This window comes from Mus pahari, chromosome 15 (genome assembly GCF_900095145.1).
Source record: "Mus pahari chromosome 15, PAHARI_EIJ_v1.1, whole genome shotgun sequence".
NCBI classification, from domain to species: domain Eukaryota; kingdom Metazoa; phylum Chordata; class Mammalia; order Rodentia; family Muridae; genus Mus; species Mus pahari.
This window is the reverse complement of record NC_034604.1, coordinates 19,491,625-19,516,243: the sequence shown is the minus strand read 5'-3', so window position 1 is coordinate 19,516,243 and position 24,619 is coordinate 19,491,625. Positions and strand designations below refer to the sequence as shown.

Genomic DNA, 24,619 nt, shown 5'->3' with positions numbered 1-24,619 from the left:
CTTTGGGATAGCATTTGAAATGTAAATAAAGAAAATAATAATAATAATAAATGAAAAAAAAAAGAAACAAAACTAACACGAAAACACAAAGAAGTACAGCAACTTTTCTTTCCCTAAAAGAAGGTGAGAGATGATGTCTATCTAGGTTTTAGATGTTCAAGCAATGCTTGTACACTGATCAGCAAACAGATGGAGAAACACGGTCACATTTTAAAACGGAACCAACAGCTTGGAGCAACTCAGTGGGGATATTCAACGTTCAATACAGTTTTTTAAAAAATACTATTAGGATTTACTAAAATCTACACTCAGGGATTCAATGAAGATTATTTAGACACCCAGTTGACACTGTCTGTGTACATTCTGTTTTGGAAGCAACAGCATTTCTTCCTAACCTGATTTTAAGGCTGATGCACTGGTCTCAAAGGAAAGAGAGAAAGCTCAATTCCCATAGCAACTCTAAATCTATCTAACTATATTTATATTTGGGAGTCTGATTTAAATACATTAGCGTATGTGAATCTACAATGTGTCTGAGCTTCTGTTGCTATAGAAACCCTAATGCTGAATTTCCTTTTTAAGTTTTGTAAGTCTTCACACATAAAGCCTATCTCTCCTGACAGCTATGGAATTGCAGGTTGGATCAGGGTAACTACCCTTATAAACATCAGGATTCCCGAGGGTATAGACACCTAACTGACAGCTATCACTGTGACGTGTGCATTTGAATGCACGGCTGTGGGAGGCAGGTTAAAAACTGTGATACCACAATTCCTCAGAATTCAGTCAGAATTGGTGTTACTGGGCAGCTGTTCGCCCTGACAGGAAACCTGTTTATACTGAAGTTGATTGTAGTGGAGGTAAAGTTGCCCACCCATCCAGATACCGAGCAACTTTATGCTTCTTTGAGGCCATAGGAGAAAAGCTTTTTATCTGCATTGAAATGACAGAGAATGCACCAAATGTGCGGATAGCATCGGTGTTATACAGGAAACCTTCTCTGGTCCACATGGCACAGACACGGCAGACGCAGGATTTCCCTTCCTTGTTTGCACAGCCAGGGTCCTCTCTATCGTTACTGAATGGACATCACGCTCCACATCACTCTCCTACTCTAATCTGGTCCTTCTGTCACTTACACAAGATGCTTTGAAGCTGCCAGACAGGCGAGTTAAATCAGCCCGAGGCATGTCTGTGAGGAGAGATTCACCCAGTGCAAAATTAATCAAGTATTCTAAAATGCTACCCCCAATCCTGTTTTCAACTAGATAAGCCATTACATGTTTCCATGGATACAAATAATAAAAAATCTGGTTCTAGGTCTATAATATCCAGCAATCATTATGTTTTCATATTGAAACCTTGATCTCTTTTTGATTGTCTGTATCCATTTGTGGCCTTGGGTGAAGGACAACTCATACCATATACATCAAGACTGCATTATAGGGCTGGAGAGATGGCTCAGCGGTTAAGAGCACTGACTATTCTTCCAAAGGTCCTGAGTTCAATTCCCAGCAACCATGTGGTGGCTCCCATCTGTAATGGGATCTGATACCCTCTTCTGGTGTGTCTGAAGATAGCTACAGTGTACTCACACACAATAAAATAAGTAAATCAGTTTTTTAAAGAAGACCGCATAGAGACTGTGGGTCAGTGTTCTGAATAGAGAATTCTGAGAGAACACTGAGACCTACCACATCACATTCAAACTCACTCATGTGGGACTCATGCGCAGCTAGGTCTGGAGCACGAAGCCAGGCTAGCAGACTGATAAACTTCCCAACCTAAGACTCTTAAATCTTTCACTGCTGTCTGTGCTTTGGTACCTACATATCTTTTAATAGGTCACGTGCTAGGAATGGATATCCTCATCTCTGTAATGATGATGCTCTCAATACAACATAGTCTCATTTCCTATAACACACATGTCTCGGTCAAAGAGGAACAGATTCTGAAAAAGTCCCTAGAAACCTTGACTTAAGCACAGGATTCCATTCACAGGTTTACAGCACCTCTCCTGGCTTTCAGGAAGCATTCTGATTTACATTTTCTTGGCTTTGTTCCCAATGTCTGAGTGTAGGACTTCCAGAAAAGTCAGGCCCTTGCGCATTTCCAGGGGCCTTTCTCCAACTGTGGTCCTTAAAAACTGTGTCCTGCGTGTGATGTATGTCTTGTGATAATTTTTCTCCAATTAAGTTTTACTGCCTCACAATATCTAATATTCAGGACACATTTGATTAAAGAGAGGTGACTAACTTGCATTCCTGAAAATACCATTCCTCCCCAAGTAAGAGCAACAAAATAAACACCATCAAGGTATGGGAGCAGTATCAGAAACCACTGCCTTCTGGGACATTAAAAAAAAAATCAAATTTATCAACTGTTGATTTCGACATGTTTCCTACATTTTATCACCCACTTCTTTCTCAGGTTCACAGTATTTCATCAAAAAGGACAAGTCCCTCTGTGGGCTCTGTGAGAGGGGTGGCAGGGTAGCCTAGTTCTGGGTGAAAGAGCAGAAGTGGTAGAAGGTTAAAAAAAGAAAGAAGGATAAAGAAGAATTACAATTGTGGGAGAAAAATATCCTGAGGTTTATTATTAGAATTAAAGAAAAAGAAATATAGTTGGTTTCAAAGCCAACCTGTCCATCAGTAACAGTCACAGAAGCTGACATTAAGGAGGGCAAGAGCAGCCTGCCTTGGGTTTTTGCCTGAGTTCCTCTCACTTCTCTGGCCTCCCGATCCCAGCCCTGGGGAGGACATTCGGTCAGCACTGGCTCCACTCCAGCTCTGAAGGATGCTGACAACATTTTGCCTCCCAGTCTTCTCCCCATGGCTTCTTTTTCATCCAGCCCCTTCCTCTGCTTCTGCTCCACACTCCTCCTGGCCTTGTTCAGTGACGGCCATGCAGAGCCCAGGGACCACCATCTCAGGGCACCAGTTCCCTGAGAGATTATTAATCACGCCGTAGGAGTCAGCTCTCTACATACTATTTTCAAGTTTCACTGTACATCGTTACTTCTGCAATTAATATTCATGACCCTCTTTCTAGAAACTTCCTACTGTTTGTGCGGTGAGACACAGATGAGGGAATTCTTGGAAAATGGGGACAAGGTAACAGACTGCAGCTCTGCTTGGAAGGCAAGAGCTGGAGCTGAGGCAAAGAATTAAGGTCACAGTGTAACTGTGGAAGAAAGGAGAATACTCTAGGTCTGTCCGTCCTGCACACGACTGATGACGTCGATTCTCTTGACTTTCTTGCCCGTGCTCATCCTTTTAAAAAGGTTCTTCCTTTCACATGTGTCTGACTCCCAAAGATCAGAGCTCAGTGCTCTTCAGCAGTGAGGCTCATTCATTCCGAACCTGGACTTGGACGCAGAGTCCTGGATGCAGAGTCCTTTGTCCAACTCACTCCCCAACCCAGGCCTCGTCTCATGATCGATCCTGAGATCCAACGGACCTCTCCGGGCCTCGCTTTCCTGACTCCTCCGTGGAGTTAGAAACTGTGGGTCACTCTGCCTCCTTCCTTCTGCTTCTCTGAAAGCCACTCCTTAGACTCTTCCTATCTTTTTGGCATCTTCTCTGCATTCCGGGGACGTTTCTTCTTCTTTACTCTACAATTGTTAGGAATTCCTGAAGGCACCCTCCCCTAATCACTCTGTGTTCACTGCCAGCTTCACCGTATGCAATACTCACACGTGTGTAGCTCCTGCTTGTGTGCCTGCATGGGGGCACACACACACACATGTGCACACACACATGTGCACACACACACACACACACAAACACAATGGTTATTCAGATCACCTTTTGGATGTTGCAAAGAAACCTGAAACTCGGTATGTTAAAATAAACACCGTGTCTTCTCAATTCTAGCTCTCTTTCAGCACTTACTAAACGATAGCCTCATCCTTCCAGGTGTGGGAGACAAGCCAGGAAGTCACACTTGGCAGTGCGTTTGCTCACTCCAGGATCCACCCATCACCACAGCCCAATCCAGTTACTCCCCAAATATCTCTTAGAGATATGGATTCTTTTTCTTCTGATTCCACCTGAAGAAGACCTCATCTAACAGACTGGGCAAGTATATACACTGATCTGGTCACCTCTAACAGTATTTTTTTTTTTAAAACAAATTATGTGAAAAAGTCTTTTGAAGGTGTAAGAGTTCCAAGGGATACAGATTATTTGGGATATAGCTATGAATTCAGATAGACAAAACAGGGAAAAGGTTTCTAAGTAGGAAGCTAAAGTATGATCATAAAGCTACCGACACCTACTATCAACCATATCTAATCCATACTGACTATAGTAGGATGGGCAGAAATAAAAATCTATATCACAATAGGTCTGAACAGAGGGCTCTGCATTTGTGACAGAAAGAAAGTTTTGGACATTTCATTAGTAACAGTCTATCACACAACCAGCGTGTATAATAATGATCTCACTTCACAACAATGTACGTTGTCTAGTAGAGTTGGTTGTTTATGGCAAGGGTATTTCTAAGATATTTTAGAGTTTCGTTTTTTTTGTTTTTTTTTTTAATCTACAAAAGTTAAAATATTCCTGACGTATGTATCCTCAATAATTTCAATTTTGAGAACAAGGACTCATGATAAATGAAGTGTCTGTAGTTACATACAAACCACTCACTGATTTCCTTTGAACATTTCTATAAAATGACCCACACTTAGCAGTATGTCAATTCATATGATGATCTGCCTTGCCAGCAATTAAGCACTTAAAATATTTTGATGTAAATCGAAACAAACTACTCAAAAATTTTTAGGAAAATTAAGAGTAAAAGAAGTCTATCCTCAGGGTATTATTAATAGGCAGTTACAGAGACACCGCATGTAAATATCTGAAATCCAGATCATTAGACTCACGACAAGTGGGTCACAGAAAGATCAGCATGGTCACACAGACACTGAAAACCATCCGAAGGCAAGCAAGTACTGTCAGTCACAAGCACAGACTGACGCACGAAGAGTCGAAGCCATTTCCTATGAGGAGAAGGACAGATGTCCTCGGAACATACCTGCTGTGGGGGAGTTTGCATGGTGTGACTTCTTGGGCAGGTTGAAGATCTGTTCACCAGGGTCAGGNGGAGGAATTGCATCTTGCCCTTGTCGGGCTTCAACAGGATCATACTCCTTCCCGTCATAGTTAGCATCGTAGAATTTCTTAAACCACTGAATAAAATCNAGGTTGTCTTGGAAACGCCCCTTCACCAGCTTCTCCACTGGGATTACCTGCAACATCAGGTCACCATGTGAGTCACAACCTCAGGCTAGCTCGGAGTTTTATGCAATCGGATCCTAAGAATTGCTTGCTTGCAGTTTTCTTGTAAGCCAAAATTTAAAAGTTTTATTTATGTGCATGTATGTGCACCATGTGTGGTCACTGGATATGATCCTCTGTAGTCATCAGATGGTGAGGCTGGGAACTGAACCAGAGTCCTCTGTGAGAGCAGCACGTGCTCCCAACCAATGAGCGTTTCTCGGGCCCCACTGCCTGCAGTTATCGACCACCGATTGTTTCCCTGGCTTCTCAGCAGTATTCTACAATTAACACAACTTTTAACTATTTAAAGACTTGGTAAAAACAAAACCAAACAACAACAGAAAACAACAACAACAACAACAAACAAACAAAAACTTACCACAACTACCACCAACCAGAAAGCCCCAGGGTGGATTATCCTGTAAAACTGAATATTCCCTAAACAACTGAAGAAGAGCTACCCTTAGCTGTCAAGATGGGGGTAACTGCCAGGTCTGGTGGTAGCACATGCTTATAATCCACTTGAGAGACTATGGCAAGATTATGAGTTTGAGAGCAAACATGGTACATAGTAAGGTCTCATCTCAAAAAAGCCAACGAACAAAACCAGAAAACAACAAACCACCAACAGAGGGGCTTATCTCATGTATGGGACATGTATAGAGTTATGCAATCTCTCCACAAAACACCAGGCCTGGGATGCTGTACTGTTTCCAAGCTGAAGTGTGTTCCTATTTCTTGGCTCAGTTGTACTGAGATAAACTCATGAGGAATATAGCTACTGGATAGAGCACATGAACCAGGGGCAGCTCAGCAAAAACAGATCATGGCACACATGGAGCAGAGCTCATTAAAACGTAGCCAAGCATCCTAACTAACATAGTACAGGGCCCAGGACGGAGCAACCCAGGACTCCGTGGGGGTGCAGACACAGAGAGGGAGATGCTCATGAAGAGAGTCCTGGAAGCGTACAGAGAAGGCACATGACATGCACAGCAGCTTCTCAGAGTAAGCTTTCCACTAGAACCCAGAGTAGGCCAGGATTCCCTGCTAACTCTCATAGGAACCTCTGGGATTATGACAAAGGACACAGGAGGGACTTGATTACTGAGCTGTAATTTAGTGGGTCGCTATTTCTTTTATTAAAGGAAATGGAATGGTACCATCCTTCCCACACTGCACAATTACCGGATTTTACTTCCTCTGTCACTGGGTGACTATTGTATGGGAACTATGAGAGGGTGATGCACTAAGTTGTGACTCAGGATGCAAATGTGCATGTGCGTGATTCAGACAGAAGCCCAGTGCACAGGAAGCAAGGCTTTGTAGGAGGACCGCATGAATGGAAACAGTAGACACTAACCCTGATACCTTGGAAACCATATGCCATAAATACCAACAGGGCCACATTAAAGAGAACTGTAAACAGTCTGTGGGTGTCCCTCCATGACCCACGACTTTATTAGCCCTGGGTAGTTAGCTAGGTTTCTGGTACCAGGTATGATTTTCCTATTGTGAAGAGGGTCGAAACTCCAATTAGAGAGCTGTGGTTACCTCCAAGTATGGGTGCCACTACTACATTCTTAGGTCATCATGCTGTGCTGGTGTCCCCTTTATCCCTCTGGAAGCTGGCATGGTACTTTCTGGTACCATGAATAACAATTAATGAAAAAAGAGGCCATAAATTTGAAAGAGAGCAAGGAGGGGTGCATACGGGAGGGTTTGGAAGAAAGGGAAGGGGGAAACCATACAATTATATTATAGTCATGGAGGTAAAAGAAAGAATTAAAAAAAAAAAAAACAAACAGAACCAACCATAACTTGGAAAATAAAAAATCAAGGGAAACACCCAGGCTACATGTTCAGATAAGTCATCAGTAATATATTTTCCAAAAATATTTGTTTAGGTGCAGCTGCGATAGGGACCAAGAGAGGTGCAGAACAAAATAAAGAAGTTTCTCGTAGGGACAGTTTTCATCAAGCTGCAGCTGGTCCTGGTGCTGCTGTGTCCCCTCCTCTCACTTCCCTTGAACTCTCACTGGAAGGATTCCCACCCCATCCACACTTCCCTGACTTCCCTGTGTATTTTATTACAGCTGATGCCTTCCGAGTCTCACTGCTTGCTTTCAAAGAGACTGACTGGTAAGTGACTTCTAGCACAATGCCCTTCATGAACAACTGAAGCAATTTGCTGCCTGCGTGTGTGGGAACGTCACACAATGGTGGTGTGCAGCAGCTCTTCTTCTCGACTTAATTCTGCATTCCTGGTTTCGGGGAAATAAGGTTCAACCAAGCCCTGCAGCAGACATGATAGGCACATGACACTGTGTCTCTCTAGGGATTTAACAATCCTATGCTAGCATCTTGTTGGCTGGGAGGTCAGTCTCCTCCCACTGCAAACTTGTTTTTCAACTTTCTTAGCTCCTCCATTCTCTGTGTGCCCACTAATAGGAAGACACACAAAGCTCTCTGATTTGATTTATAGCAAGCTCCAGCCAGAAACCTACGTATTGGTACCGGTATTTCTCCTTTTGAATGTACAAGAGTGGATTTAAAGGGGAAAAGAAAAGAGGTGTTTCCCAAAAGTAAGAAGAGCCCGCACAGCTGGGTGTGGTGGAAAAGGGCTGCCTGGAAATTAGACACAGCAGAAAGGAATAAAAGTTAAGATTTTTCAGAGAAACATATTTTCTGTTTCTTTCCTTTTTGATTTGAAATAGCAGTGTTGCATGTGTTGTCCAGGATGTTCTCAAACTCTTAGGCCTGAGCAATCCTCCTGCCTCAGACTTCAGAGCAGCTGGAACTAACCTGGCTGGCTAAGAGCATACAATATACAATATCAATTCTGAGAAAAGAAGCCAGATTTTCTTGACATTCTGGTAAGAATGCTTCTTACTTAGGGAAGCAGTGAATTATATGGAATTATTAAACTTTCCTCTAGCCTTCATCTCTTACAACCTAGTATCTGCTTTTTATCCTGTAGCCTATTTATTCCTTTTATTAATATGTGTTTTTCAAAGAGTTATGTTTTTTCTCTGCTAGTTTATTTCTTTCCTCTTGTTTATAATTCCTTGGTTACAATTCTTGCCTTGCTATGCTAATTCATTCTAAGAGATACAGCCAGTCATACTCATTATGAGAGAGAAACCCTAAATAATGAACACATATTAGTAAGTGAACATCTGGATAGCAGCCAGCACTCCTGGAGAGACCAGTGAGTCTTAGCCCTGTAGGAAGTGGGCACAAAAGACTTCCATCTGTGTCACTCGAGGGTAAAATTATAATCTGAAGGAGAAAAGCAACACTCAGGAAGGCTGGAGTCTAAGGGATGCACGATGCTGGCCACTGTTGCCTGCATCTCCTTGGTACCTTAACCACAAGGAAGGAGGGTCCTAGTCCTCATCTACAGAGGAGCCTGTTTAGACCGTTAGGGAATGTAAATTACTTGCTTCAGTCTTGGAACTGAGAGTCATAACCATGCTGGGTCCCCATGTTAACAAGTTGTTTTTCCAAAGGAACAAAATACCCTGAGAACTCCAAAGGCACCTGGTAAACATGAGAGCTTCTCATTTGCAACACTGAGACGCTAACAACCGACTATAACATGGAGGACTCCTGCTAAGAGGTTTGTCTAATGGTTGCAGGATTAAGGATTTTTTTTTTTTTAAAACTAAAACCTCACATGCACACAGGAACTCAGAGCTGTTGTTTGTGTTTGTGCAGCCTCCCCCCCCCGCCCCGCCCCACCCCAAGGGGAGTTATCTAAGTATATCCCTCATGGATGTGTTCCTAGATTTCTTCATTTTTTTGATTGCAAAGTATTTAAGGGTGCTGGATACATGGCTAAGGTATCTGTAGTGCTATTTCAGAGGACTGGAGTTCAGTTCCCAGCACCCACATTGGATTGCTCTCAGTCACGTGTAACTGACTCCTATGGAATCCCGTACCCTCTTAAGGGCTTTGCACACACTGCTCTTACCCATACAGACCCACATATGAATGCACATACACATAATTCAAAAAATAATAAAAGGCAATTTTAAAGAGTACATGACAAGGATATCAACAAACCTCTTACCTTATCAACATTCATCCGTTTAAAGGATGCTTGCAGAAGTTTAAAGTTGTGAATATACTCATGCTCCAACTTTGCTTGGAATTTTACTTTCTTCAAACTAATACAGCCCGGGAAGAGCATGTCCATGAACTGGCAATAGGCTGCTCCTAGAAGAGGCAAGGAGAGGGACGGATCAGTCTGGCTGTACTCAGATGTGACAGCAGTCATGAGTACAAGCACCGTGATACAGAACACAGTCTCCTGCACACATGTCCCTTATACAATTACACCCTCTGGACAGCATGGGTTGGGGACCAGAGGGAAGAGGCCATGTCTCAACAGTACAGCATCTGTCACTTCTTTATCAGCCACCATGTCTTCAGTTCCCATGACCAACATGTGGGATCCTCCGTGGATGCCAAAGCAGCTGTGTTAAGAACAATCCTTGCTGCTTCTGTCAGAGGAAAGGGACACGTCCTTGCCTTTCTATCTGGCTACTGTCCTGCTCTATGTCATGCAAGTCAACTTAAGAAGGAAAAGCACAGACCATGTAACCAGCAGAGCGGTACACAGGCTCTTATGGGGTGCAAGGCCCAAATACATATGCTCATGCTGTTTTATGGCCATCTTGCCAAGTAACTCGGCTGGAAACTGTATCACTAAGTCTTCTAACACCAGAAGCAGCTGCATGCCAACCTCACTCCAGCCCACGAGCAACAGGCTTCCCTCATGAGCAGACACGATGAAGCCAGGGATCTCCTGAAAAAACGCAGATGTTCAGAGTCATGTTGAAATGTTCAATGGGACCCCCGAGGACAGTCTGTTTAGCAAGAAGGTTTTTACTTTTAAACATGAAGAACTATTGAAACATGCCAATCTCAGCTAGAAAAAAACAAACAAACAAAAACAAAAAAAACAAAACAAAAAAAACAACCCAGCAAGACGGCAATTACTTAGCTCTTATCTGAATGGGAAAGACTAAGGACATTTAACACGAGAAGCTGTCACATGTCCCCCACCTCATAGGAAGAACAACTGCGTGCCAAGAGTGGAATCAAGTAGAATGGCACATTTTCCTTTTTCTGCCGTCTACAGGCTGCTTGCTCTGTTTCTATGATATGCTATTGATTAGTCTTTCTGGACCATAAAGGGCCTCCCTCCTATTTACCATCAAAGCTCCTGGAGGCCTTGTCTTTCAAGAGGGAGACTCCCCTTTGACTAGGGCACCACTGTGTCCTATACCAAATCCTCAGCTGAGATGCAGTTCCAGAGAAGGGGAGACAAAACACTAGGAATCTAAAGGCCGGGGAACCAGAGATGCCAGGGCAGCTTGTTCTTTGTAGGTAAGGCCATGAAGAAATGAAACAAAAGCATCTGGCTTTCCCTGAGATGCCAACGCCATGAATTAAGCATTCTTCTGAAGCAGATGGCTTCTCTTAAAAACAAGACAAGGAAGGCATAGCAAATCCAAACCCAAAACACCATGCTGGGGACGGAAGAGGAAACATCAGGCTTGCAGGAGAGGGCTTCAGTGAGCTAATCCTCCTTTTAGGAGTGCCACCAGATGAGCACAGTCCAACACCCTGCAGTGTAATCATGCAGGTGGGTATGGGAAACACTGTCTCAGACCCGATCTGCAAAGTTATCCTCATTTTGCTGGAGGTTAGCATTAAATTTGCCTCTGGAGACCCAGATGCTACATATTCTCATCCAGCCATCCAAATTCTTCCCTTTCCAAATTTAAAAATGAGCAAATGATTTTAGAGGGTGGGGGGAGGATCAGTACCGTGAGGAAAGTTAGAAAAACACCTTGTCACCATCTCTAATAACCATCACTAAGCAGTAATGAACCCATGATTGTTCTAACATATGCCGTTCTGATTTTTTCAGAATGTAAATAAATGTAAATAAATGTAGGATTATACATATATTTATTTTTACTAAAATGTGATGATGCTTTTAAGATGTAATCCTATCTATTTTTACATACACACTTGTTTCTGTGGTGCTGGGAATCAAACCCAGGGTCTGTGGGTGCTATACAAGAACTCTACCATGCCCTGGACCATTTTCTGGGTCACTCAATATTCTCCATCAAACATTTTGATGGCATTCTGGTATTTACATCATGCTTAGCAACTTCCCTCAACCAACATCCCATAAATATTCATGCATAGTTTCTGTAAATGCTTTTACGATCTCCAGTTTTACATTCGAATTCTGAATCCATGTGGAATTTATTTTGGTTTGTGATAGAAAGTATGGTTCTAATTTTAGTCATTCCAAATGTTAGTGGGAATCTGTCGTTTTTTGATTCCTCTGCATTCGGGCACCTTCTTACTGGGGGGGATGCTTCGGGGCCCTGCCTCATATCTCAGAAGTAGAATGTAGGCAAGCCTTCTTTTCCTGCCTCCACACTAACATTGAAGGTGCACGACCAGGGCTCTGCTGTGCACATTTCTGCCCCCATCAAATGGAGGGAGTGAGAGAAATGCAGAGACAGGGGCGTTTATCATTGTGGCAGCAGAGTGCCTAGAGCATCATGAAGTGCAGAATGGAGTTTCCTGGTCTAATTATCCCAGGCACAAGGAGGTTCCTTCAGCTCTGACCTCGGCTTCCCCAGGATGCCACGCCACCCAGCATCTTCCCTGGAAATGCTTTTCTCTATAAGCTTGCCAAGATGACTTTTCTGTAATGCTCGTTCCAAACTGCCAGCTGATAGATCAGCCAGGTCTGACACCACCTGTGCTGGTCCCCAGTGGGGAAGAACTCCATCTTTACTATGGTTACTTCCCTAGTGCATGTGCTGGGGGCTCTTTTATTTCTTCATCTACGCAAGTCATTTTTCTTTGCCACACCATGTAACATACAAGCAATTTGTTTATACAACTAGAAAACCATGTTGCCATCATTAATATTATTGCTATAAGTATAAAAATATTTTGTGGTAAAAATTAAAAATAAAATAAGGGTGAATGTTTTTAGTAGATCTCTATTTTTTGTATATTTATATTCATCCTCACTTATTGTATTTTCAAAGTTGTAATTTTAGACTGTGAACTGTGTGGTTTAAATGTGTCCCCATGATAGTCTGGTTTTCTTTGTTATCCAAACTCTACGCTCTATTTAATAGATCCTGTGTGTTACAACCTCTCCTCTCTCAGTGGGTGCTGGTGGTGCTTGTCCTTAATCCCAGCACCTTAATCTTGGGAGGCAGATGCAGGTGGGTCTCTGAGTTCAAGACCAGCCTGGTCTACAGAACAAGTTTCAGGACAACCAGGGCTACAGAGAAACCCTGTCTTGAAGAACACAAAACCAGAGAAGCCCTACAAAACAAACGAAACAAGCGAAATGAACAACAGCTTCCCCTCTTTCAAAAATTAAAAAAAGGTAATCGTTCATTTATCGTTCTTTCCACTGAAGTTTTGAATTTTAAAGGCATACAGAAAATAGCCCTTTAAAAATATTCAATATAATTCATATACTCAACCTTTTAAAATGTGCATTTTAGCCAGTGGATTTCAGTATATTCACATTCACAGGACTGTAAATCCAATACCAGGTCGCTAATTCCAGATTTTTTCACACCACACACAAACTTCACAGCCACTGGCAGCCACTCTCTCTGTTCTGTATCTCTCTCTGTTCTCTATCTCTCTCTGTTCTCTATCCCCTGCGCAATGGCAACTGCTCCTCTAACTTCCTAGTATCTGCCTTCCCCAGACTTTACTTAAAGGGAATCAGACTTCAAGATCACTGAACCCAGTTCTTTTCCTCAGAAAACCCTTTCCGGGATTATTAGTCCTCTAATCCTTTTTATGGCTGATATCTCACTATATAAGTACATCCCGTTTTATCAATTCATCCACCGGTTAGTAGGTGTCTTAGTCAGGGTTTCTATTCCTGAACAAACATCATGACCAAGAAGCAAGTTGGGGAGGAAAGGGTTTATTTGGCTTACATTTCCATACTGCTGTTGATCACCAAAGGATGCAGGACTGGAACTCAAGCAGGTCAGAAAGCAGGAGCTGATGCAGAAGCTATGGAGGGATGTTCTTTACTGGCTTGCTTCCCCTGGCTTGCTCAGCCTGCTTTCTTATAGAATCCAAGACTACCAGCCCAGAGATGGTCCCACCTACAAGGGGCCCTTCCCCCTTGGTCACTAATTGAGAAAATGTCCCACAGCTGGATCTCATGGAGGCATTTCCCCAACTAAAGCTCCTTTCTCTGTGATAACTCCAGCTGTGTCAAGTTGACACAAAACTAACCAGTACAGTAGGCATCTAGGCCATTTGGGGAGTACTGAGTAAAGCTGGTAAGAACATTTGTAAGCTCTTGAGTGGCATATGTCTTCATTGGCTGTAAGGTGGAGTCTTTTCTGAGTCCTGTGGTGTGTCTGTGACAAACATCCTCAAGACTTGCCCATCTGTTTTCCAAGGCTGGCACACCATCTTACTTTCCCACCAGCACTGTCCGTAGAATTCAACTTCACCCTGAGTACTGTCTGCTGTCTGATCCTCGATGTCCTAACGGGTGTGGCTGGTGTCTCAGAGGGATTTCACTAATTACTAATTACTAATGGCTCTGCACACCTTCCTAAAGCGCTTCTGGGCCACTGTAGAGCATCTTTGGAGGCTTCTTTGCAAATCCTTTGCCTGGGACTAAACTGAGGTACGCTTTTGTTGAGTCCTGGGAATTCTATGTTCCAGACACAGTTCCCTTATCAGACACGTGGTTTGCAAATACTTCCTGCCTTGTTGGTGTGGATTCTTCAGACAGTATCACCTGAAGTGTATACTTTCAATTTTGAACTAATCCAATTTAACCCTTTATCTACCGGTTGCGCTTTTGTTACCATGGTTAAGAAACAGCAGCTGTCTGCATGCCGAGGTCGGGAACATCTGTACCCAATGCTTCCTCCCAAAGGCTTCATGAGTTTAGTTTTTGCATTCAGGTTTATGATCAATTTCTGAGCTGATTCTTGTAGATAGGGTGAGGCTAATGTTTCATTGTTCTGCAGGTGAATATTTTATCCCAGGACCATTCATAAATTTAAAAAGTGATTTATCCTCCTAGGTATGTATATACCCAGAAGATGCTCCAACTTGTAATAAGGACACATGCTCCACTATGTTCATAGCAGCCTTATTTATAATTGCCAGAAGCTGGAAAGAACCCAGATGTCCCTCAACAGAGGAATGGATACAGAAAATATGTTACATTTACACATTGGAGTACTACTCAGCAATTAAAAACAGTGAATTTATGAAATTCTTAGGAAAATAGATAGCTGGAGGATATCATCCTGAGTGAGGTAACCCAATCACAAAAGAACACACATGATATGCACTCACTGATAAGTGGATATTAGCCCAGAAACTGAGAATACTCAAGATACAATTTCCAAAACACAAGAAAATCAAGAAGGAAGACCAAAGTGTGGATACTTCATTTCTCCTTAGAATAGGGAACAAAATACCCATGGAAGGAGTTACAGAGACAAAGTTTGGAGCTGAGACGAAAGGATGGACCATCCAGAGATTGCCCTACCCGGGGATCCATCCCATAATCAGCCACCAAATGCAGACACTATTGCATATGCCAGCAAGATTATGTTGAAAGGACCCTGATATAGCAGTCTCTTGTGAGGGTATGCCAGTGCCTGGCAAATAGAGAAGTGGATACTCACAGTCATCTATAGGATGGAACACAGGGCCCCCAGTAGAGGAGCTAGAGAAAGTACCCAAGGAGCTAAAGGGGTCTGCAACCCTATAGGCAGAACAACAATATGAACTAACCAGTACCCCCCCGAGCTTGTGTCTCTAGCTGCATATGTAGCAGAAGATGGCCTAGTTGGCCATCATTGGGAAGAGAGGCCCCTTGGTCTTGCAAACTATATATGCCCCAGTACAGGGGAAGGCCAGGGCCAAGTAGTGGGAGTGGGTGGGTAGGGGAGCAGGGTGTGGGGAGGGTTTAGGGGACATTCGGGATAGCATTTGAAATGTAAATGAAGAAAATATCTAATAAAAATTGGGAAAAAAAAGGTGATTTATTTATTTGGGGGAGGGTATGGGTGTTTTGCTTGAATATACATCTATCCATGTAGGTCAGCAAAGGACCCCAGATCACTTGGGACTGGATAGCTGTGAGTCGTCACCACATGGGTAAGAAGAGTCGAACCCAGGTCCTTTGCAAACCACAAATACTCTTAAGCACTAAGCCACATCTCTAGCTTCCTCCCACCCACTTTTGTAGAAACTACTCAATCAACATTTGTCCTGGCTCTCTTACTGAAAATTAATTCGCTTATATTTACGTAACCCTTTTTCTTCTTGACTTTCAAGACTACTCTATCTACATGTCTAGCCTTATGCCAGTAACACACATTATCTTGATCACTCTAACTCTGTAGTAAGTTTTGAAATCAAAAGTAAATCCCCTGGGGCTGGGATGTAGCTGGGCAGTACAGCCTCTGCTGATTACCCACAAGGCCGTGGGGCTGAATCCCTAACTCCCTTTATCCCCCCACAGATTATGCCCCTGTTACTGTGTTGTTGTTAACTTATGTGTTCACATCTGCAGTTTGTTTTATTCACTATGTTTGGTGTGTATGCTTAAAATTATTTTTTCTATGTAGTTTCCTTAATAGTAAGTGTTTTTAGAAAATATATTTGGCTAAATTGTATTTGAAGTTTATCTTGTTAGGTATTAGACAATGACACTCATGCATCTTCTAGTTATACATCCTTTATTAGTCCCTCATCTTAAGGCTGCTCGTCTGTGAAGGTGAGGTACACTTCTTGAGAATCCTGTTCTTAGTCATTTGCTAATCTGTATTCTGACTGGAGAGGTGAAACCATTACCATTCAGTAATCTGTGTGAGAGGTGTGTATTAATTCCTGCCATTCTCATTTGCTTAGCAACTATTCTAGCATGGTCTGTCCTTTCCTATAACTTCTTGGATATGTTATTTTTCTCTTCAGTGGGTAGGAGACGTTCTGTAGCGCTGAATGAGCAACCCAACCAGGTAATGGGCCAGTGAAATAAGCAGCCAGTTCTCACAAATAAAGTACAAATGGACAATAAGTGTATGAGAAGATGTTCAATAGTCACCAGAGAAATACAAATTAAACCACATTAAGATTAAAATGTAAGCTTGAAACTTAATCAGAATATTCTGTGTTCCAGTCAGGTACTGGTGGCACATGCCTTTAATGCCAGCCATTCAGGAGGCAGAGGTAGGCAGATCTCTGAGGTGGGTCCAGCCTGGTGCACAAAGTGAGTTCCAGGATAGCCAGGGCTACACAGAGAAACATTGTCAAAAACTAAACTAAACTAAAATAAAATAAAAGGAAAGGAAAGAAAACACAGCCACCACCCAACAACAAAAACAATACAGACAGACACACACACACACACAAATACACACAGACACACGCACACACACACAGACACATGCACACACACGCACACACAATGTGTTCTTCTCCCAAATCTGTTACTAGCCACACATGTTTAATACTAAAGAAATACTCTTAAATTTTACTAGCAATTAAAGTTTCACTGAATTTTATTAACTACTATTTTTACAAACAGGTAAAAATCTTTTTCCTTTAGTTTGTTAATATTATCAATCATATCCATTGATTTTCTATGTCTGAACTCTGCACTTCTGGAATAATCCCCACTGGCTGAGCCTTCACCGCAGTGCTGGGTTATATTCACACATAGTCAGGATTTGATGAGCGCATTTTCGAGCGAGCTGTATGTGGCGCTGTGTACTACTGCCTTACATGGTTCCTTTACACTGGAAGGTTAAGCTGGGATGCATTTCATCATTTTGAGAAGCTTAAGCACTGAGGCTACAAATAAATGGTTCAGTTGGAATCCTGACTGCGTGGTTTCTGCCTGTGTGGTTTCCCGCCTGCGTGGTTTCCCGCCTGTGTGGTCTGGGCTTTCCCGGCCTTCCTCCATGTTTCACAGCCATATGGGCATTGGAACAGAAGAGTAACTGCCCTGTAGGAACTGATATAGAAAGGATACTTCCACCCCGGGGCCCCCACCTGTTCTCAGCTCTTCTGCAGTATCCAGAGACGTCCTGCGATGCCCAGGAGCTAGAACCTATTGTCCCTGGCCTCCATGAGGCCCAGGGTCCCCGGACTGTGCCTTCCCCACCCCCTCGGACTGGGGTCCCATGGCTTCCCACAGCTCAGTGCCCCAGCTCTGGTGGGACATGGGTCATTTCTTTCCCTCCCCCTCTTATTTCCTCAAGTCCTGCTCCCAACAAAAACCAACTTTCTCAGCTTCATACCACCACTAAGCTTGTGGAGCAGAGTGGGCCCTCTTTCTCCTGTCCCCACTCCTACTGCTTCCTGGGCTAATTCTACTCGATGGCTAGCAACTGTCCTCCAATCTTACATTCTGGTCAGTGTTGTCTGCAATGTGATGTTATAGAATCAACCGCTCTTTCTTGTCATTCTACTCAACCTCTTAATGGCATTTGGCCCCCATTCTTGAGATTCCAAATTTCCTCCCTTAGTTAGAAAGAAAAAAGTACTGCCTCATTTATTTAGCAGGGTCGGTGGTGCACACTTTTAATGCCGGTACTCAGAAAGCAGAGGCAAGCAGATCAGATCTCTGAGTTCCAGGCCAGCCTAGTCTACAAAGATAATCCCAGAACATCTAGAGCTACACAGAGAAAATAAACAAACAAAAAACAAAACAAAAACCCAAAACATATAGATGCTACCTAACTAGAACAATCAGAAACTACTGCCTCTGTTGGAAAGTCAGCCATCAGAAGGTTCACTCTCAGGTCCATGGGTCTGGGTTAATTTCCTTATCCTGGATATGACATGGTCTGTTTCCCTTGAATCCCACTTTTAACACACTGTGTCAAAGTTTCTCCGACTAAATGTGGATGACACTGTAGGAACACCATGGTGGCTTTTTATGAAACCACTGAGAGACTTACACTCCCCTGGCACATCACACCCAGAGGCTATAGTTCTACCTCACTTTCCCAAGGCTTCCCCTAAGGGAACTCCTTTCACTGCAGGTTTCTCTGCTGTTCCTGGCTCTGCATTAGGTCCCGTACACCCTGGGGCCACCTAGAATTTCTGCTTCCTTCAGACCAAAGTGCAGAAGGCACTGTCTCAGAGAGGTCCTCTTTCACCTCCACCATTGGAGGTGGCCCTCTTCACAGCGCCATCTGAGGTAGCCCTCCTCCACTCCTTATGACCTCGCTCTGGTTCCACATCTCCTGTTCTATGTTAGCTTGTGTTTGTTTGTGCTTCACCTTCTAAGGGATAGCACTGGACCACACTTGCCCCTGGCCCTTGTCCCTTTTGTACCTAAGCATACATTTAATACAGTATTTGAATTCAGAAGATTCCAGCAACTGTTTGGTTAATGAATGAGGAGGGTCAGAGGTTGAACAGCAGCCAGGGCTGGGAAACAGCAAATGGAAATGTTATCAAAATCCCCAGTGAGGCAGTACAAGAGCTGCTAGATGTTCTTTTAAGATCTGATGGTTTTCTTTTTTAAAGAATAAACAAGTATGAGACCAAGTCTTCAGAGAACATAAAAGATAAACTTTGAAAGAATAAATGCAAAATGAATCAATGCAATCAAAGGGGAGAACACTATGTCCACCAAGTGGCTGATTATAATGTGCTGCCCTCAGAAGCCATCAGCACAATGTGTTCCTCAAGTTAGGAAAGGCAACAAGAGTCTAGAAATAGCTAGAAATAAAGGAAACTATCTCACCATATTTTCTTAAGCACCTATTCAGGAGAATGTGGGCGAGGGAAGAGAAGTGGAGTACCAGCCTTGGCTCCAGAGCCTTCCCCATCTTGACTAGGCTGGACATGCCATCACACCCTCTGAGCCAACAATATTCTTATGTGCACAACATCAGGGTTGGATAGAGTGCTCAGCTCTAAACTTAGACGATGATCTGATTCTCAGGCTGCCACCAACTTCTCATTCAAAGGCTACTTGAGGTTCTCTGCTAATTAGAACACCAACATTTCACCTGGTCATGTCTCAGGTTCTCCCCAGTATGTTTGCTTCTGGCCTCCCCATCTTCTGTTGTGGTTAATGTCAGAGAGGCCCCTGTGTGCTGCATGCTCCTTTCCTCTCTGGGGACTCATTTCCATACACTCCTCTCTGAGCTCCTGATAGTCTCATAACTTAACAATGTAACTGTTTTCCACCATCCAACAGTCTCATATTGACAATTAAATCAGCTTTCCTAAGAGAGCATGATGGATTTGAAACTTGGCACACCACAAGCACAGAGGCCTATGGTCTCTTTGTATTTGCCTGGTCATTCTTTGAACCAATGCTTCTGTAGGACCACATCTGCCACCAAAGCCCAAATCCCCTACTGGAGGAAGTGTCCTGTGGAAAAATCAAGGCTGACTAAAGAGGAAAATGATACTGCAAAACATGGGGTTCTATTTCCAGCAGTCAGCAGAAACCTCTACACACATACACAGACAGACAGACAGACAGACAGACAGACACACCACACGCTTTAAGAGTTCAGTTGTAAAAGCTGAGGAGATAGCTCAGTCAGTAAGTGCCAATCACAAGGAACAGAGTTTAATCCCTAGAACCTATGTAAAAAGCAGGGTACTGTGACGTGAGATTGTATTCTCGGTGCTGAGAGGCAGTAGGAGCATATTCCTGGAACTAATGACCAGCTAGCCTAACTGATGATGAGTTCTAATTCTAGTGAAAGACCCTGTCTCAAAAAGGAAAGTGGATGAAGCTCATTGGCCCACCAGTCTAGCCCATCAGTGGGCTCCAGGTTCAGTAAGAGACCCTGCATCAAAAACTATCACCAAGAACAAATAGAGGAAGACATCCAATGCTGACCTCTGACCTATGCACACATAAACACATGAATGTGCATCCTTGAGTGTGCACCCACTTTCCACACAAACGTATACATACATTCTTACCCACTCTTCCCCAACACAGAGACCTGCAGAGCACCACTCACAGCTAGCCTGACTGTAGAGAATCTGTTGACGTGGGACAGTCAGTGGATGTTCTGAGTTGATTAAAGTGCTACCTGTGTCATGGGAGACAGAACACTTCCTCACTCTTCCAAATGGAAACTTCAGGGCAGTAGAAATCAAACGCCAAAGAGTCCCTGGCTGAGATGTAGGATGTAGATGTAGGATGTGGATGTAGGATGTAGATGTAGGATGTAGATGTAGGATGTAGATGTAGGATGTAGATGTAGGATGTAGATGTAGGATGGATATCTTTATTAAAAGGTAAACTTTGGAGAGACACAGAGAGCGCACACAGCTGGAGGTTTACAATATGAACAAGGACTGTTATTTAAGTGTTATTTGGAAAAGCAACTTTTCCAGAAACTCACCAATAAGACAGTGTACTGAAGCCAGAACATCCAGGTCAGGCGCACAAAGCCCAGCCACTATTTGTAGTGGCTTATCCAACCACCATAACATGGCAGCTGAAGGGTAAGACTGCTGGTTGGAAACATTAGCAGAATTTTTACCTGCTAAGGACTGAGCCAGTCCTAGGTACTTAATTTCACGCCCAGTTACTGATGTGCAATTTCCGTTCAGGCAATATGCTCATCAAATTTTACTAAACATATCCTGCCTCATGCAGTGACACTTGGCTTCCACAGCAGAGTCCAGAGAGTGTGTGTGTGTGTGTGGGGGGGGGGGAGAATGGGGGGTGGTGCTCAGTACAAAATGTCACAGCGTTGAAACTGGAAGCAGAAGCCTGAGTCTGAGACCACAGCTAAAGTTAGAATTTAACATTCCAGACCGAGCAGAATGTGGGGAAACCTTAAAACAAGTCTTTATCACAAATAAAAAACAAGTTAGGAAGGTATATAAAAAACCCACTGGGAAGAAATTCCATTTTCTTATTGAAGTCATGAAGAAAGAAGGTTCTAGCAAGCTCTGCCATCATGGCTCTGTCTCTCCCCCACCCCCCGCGTTGGAAGGGTTTCGTACGCACTTGTTTCCATCATGGCTCTGTCCCCCCCTCCCCCGCATTGGAAGGGTTCCTACACACTTGTTTCTAGCATTGCCTCCGCGCTTCCACAGTCAAGACTTTGCTCTGTCAGCTTGCCTATTTTTGTTTGCTTGTTGCTTCCAGACTATAAGACAGGCTGAAATAAGGTAAGTTTGACTTAGAGGCAGGAATCTGAGAAGACATGGGTATCCATGACTAAATTCTGTGATGACAGGTCACCTCTGACCAAATGCCCTTCTATAGGTGACACACGGGGATGCCCCTCTGCTTACAGGTGAATGAAAAAAACCAATAAACTGCTGGGTATGGTGCCACATGCCTTTTAATCCCAGCACTTGGAGGTAGAGGCAGGTGGATTTTCATGAATTTGAGGCCTCTAAAACATTCTTCCCAAGGAAAATGATCTCATTTTTAGGGGCAAGTAACTAAGGTTTGAAAGGCCAGAAAAACACTGAAATACAGAATTCAGAAAAACAGAGAAAATAGAACAGAAAACCCAGCAAAACCACAAAGCAACTGCAAGTACAAAATAAACACAGGGATGCAGATGTGCAAATGCAGGGATGCAGATGTGCTAATGCAGGGATGCAGATGCTAAGTGAGTCAGGGGAGAAGTCTAGAGAGAAACTGGCCGTAGTCCCACACACACAGGGTCAAGTCTAACTCAGCATCGTTTTTTAGTCTTCGAGGGTCTTTGCTGAGGATGGTCAGGAAGCAATGAGAAAGGGGGCACGAGGGAAACCTCAAAGTGGAACTCTGAGTGCATGCAAGACAGTGATGTGAATGGGCTATCATGAGCCTGCAGCTCACTCCCACAGAACATTCCTTTGCTCACAGAGGTTCCTGTCCCTGGGTTAGGTGCCTTGTCATCCCTCTACAGATGGAAACCTTTGCCCTTTTCTCTCAGGTCCCAGGCTCCTCACTCTTGTCACTCACCCCAGACAAGCTCACTAGCTGTCACACCATCAACAGCATCCCTAACAGCATCCCTAACTTCCTACAGAAGGATGCTCCTTCCCCCACAGCTCCCCAAAAGGGGCCTAAAGGCTAACAGTTCAGCAGACCCAGCTTGGCATGGAAGAAGATCGCCAGCAGCCACAGAGAACAGAGGGCAGTTACCACAAAGTCTCTGTGCACACTGTGCTATAGAACAGAAAACCGCTGAATAATAAGCTGATTTAGTGACACATCCCAGGTTCGTTCCAGGACATTTTGTTATCTAAGCACATTTCCAGTATCAGAAGGAACGCAAACTAGCAAGAAGGCCTCATGGTATTTACTTTAGGGATTTAATCAGATGGTCAAAGCATAAACAATACAAGAGTTAAAGAGGGTGATGGGGTGCGGAAGGGGCAGGAAATTACTTCTGCTTTTTTTTTAAGTAGTGAATTCTAACATTATATTTAAAGTTGACATATGTACTTTCTCTAAAACTTGGCTCCTTTATTTTTTTAAAGTTCTTCTATGAATTGTCCCAAAATGTCATTCAGAAGACAGGAATAGAGACCAAGCTTCCTGACAATGACTGAAGACAAACTTCAGGAAACTATGCCGGGGCTAATGTCACAGCAATATACTTCTCACGGTTACAGCATGTGGCCATAAAGATGTATGTGTGTTAAAGTCCAAGGAAGAACCACACCCCTGGAAAGGAGGCGACAGAGAGAGGTGACATGCTGTCTGTCACACTTACATAATAGTTTCAGGGTGGAAAGAAACTCCGCCTGCAGAGTGATGGTTATCTTAAGCAATTTTCCCTGGTATGCAATTATAAAATGCCCAAACATTTAGCTGTTATATCTGATACTTCTTTTCTGTTTCCTATGTCACTTATGAAAAACTGTAAATTAAAAATGTAATTCATAGAAAATGGTGAGAAAATGAATCTGAAGAGCTGTAGGACGTGGCCATGCCTGACTTGATCATTACAATGTGCAGACACTGAAGCTGGCTGGCGAATCAGACGTCACCAGGCGTGCCCTGCTCATTAGTGCTGAGAACTGTCTGACAGCCAGAAAGGCCAGGCACCTCGTGTTGGCCAGGGATCTCGCCCCTCCCTCGGCTTGGTCTGTGGATAAGCTGATAGAACAGACAAGAGCTCTGGATAGAAATGTGGCAGAGAGACTGAAAGCCAGGGAAGGGACAGGTCCTGGCTGGGTTTGATCTTGCTGCTTTTGCAGGGACCTCAGATGCTGGCCATGCTCAGCTTGTACTGAGTCAACCCCTGCTGACTCCAGGAGCAAAGAGGACAGTGCAAGAGCCTCAGAACACCGAAATGATGCTCAAAGCATCCACCTTGCCTCAGCTTGAGCTGTGTCCATGTTAGGAGGCCCTGTCTCATCATTTGAGCTCCACTTCATAGCCGCTATCAGTCATTTACCAAACCCTCATGGTCACTTGGCCGAGGACCTAAACAAGACGAAGACAAACCTTTCTTTTCCTTGCGTACAGTGCTCACTACCTGGAGCACTACTGTGCATACTGCCGCAAGCCACAACACACACCACAGACGTGCACACTGCACAGGCAACATACCACACCATGGCCTCCCGCCTCAGACTTTCTAACCTCAAAGTCTCTTTGTGGCACTTAGACACTGACAATTTCTTTCTCTTCAAAGCTTAGTCCAAGGTCGCCTTTGGCAGATGTCTTTTCTCTTCTTCATGTAAGAACTCTCACTGTACTGGCTAAGGGAGCCCAGTGGCAGACGGACGTGCAGTCTAGTTAGTTGTTCTGTCTGTCTGGCAGGTGAACAATCTCTAAGACTGATGCTATCATTGGACCTTGATTGACCCTGAAAGACACACATGTTAAAGGCTCAGTCTCCAGGGTGGTGCTACGGGGAGGCAGCAGAACCTCGAGGAGTGTGTACTTGTGAAAGCTCCTATGGCCAGCAGGGACATAACTCTGATGAGATCTGAGGATGCTGGGCCTCTCCTCCTTCTCTCTTTTGCTGCCTGGCATGAGCTGAATGTACCTGCTCCATCGCCTACTACATCTATGAAACATTACCTTGCCCCGGCCCACAGACCTGAGCTAATCAAATATGCACTGGAACCATCAAAACCATGAGCTGGAATAAACCTTAAAAAAGTGGGTTGATCAAGATACATTATGCAAAACAGAAGAAAACCAAGAAGGATGACCATCCTGTGGATACTTCATTCCTCCTTAGAATAAGGAACAAAATACTCATGAAAGGATATAGGTACAGAGACAAAATTTAGAGCTAAGATGAAAGGATGGACTA

At 43.6% G+C, this 24,619-nt stretch overlaps 1 protein-coding gene across 5 annotated transcripts in view; it reads right to left on the bottom strand.

The window, feature by feature from the left end:
- Window positions 1-24,619, bottom strand: part of Mapre2 (microtubule associated protein RP/EB family member 2) — a 140,865-nt gene that overhangs the window by 30,403 nt on the left and 85,843 nt on the right. For all 5 annotated transcript variants that reach the window (XM_021214487.1, XM_029546792.1, XM_021214486.2 and 2 more), the window contains 2 exons: window positions 9,361-9,506; window positions 5,041-5,254 (listed from right to left, as the gene is read on the bottom strand). In XM_021214487.1, the coding sequence (XP_021070146.1) occupies window positions 5,041-5,254; window positions 9,361-9,506 (360 nt within the window). The remainder of the gene's footprint in view (window positions 1-5,040; window positions 5,255-9,360; window positions 9,507-24,619) is intronic.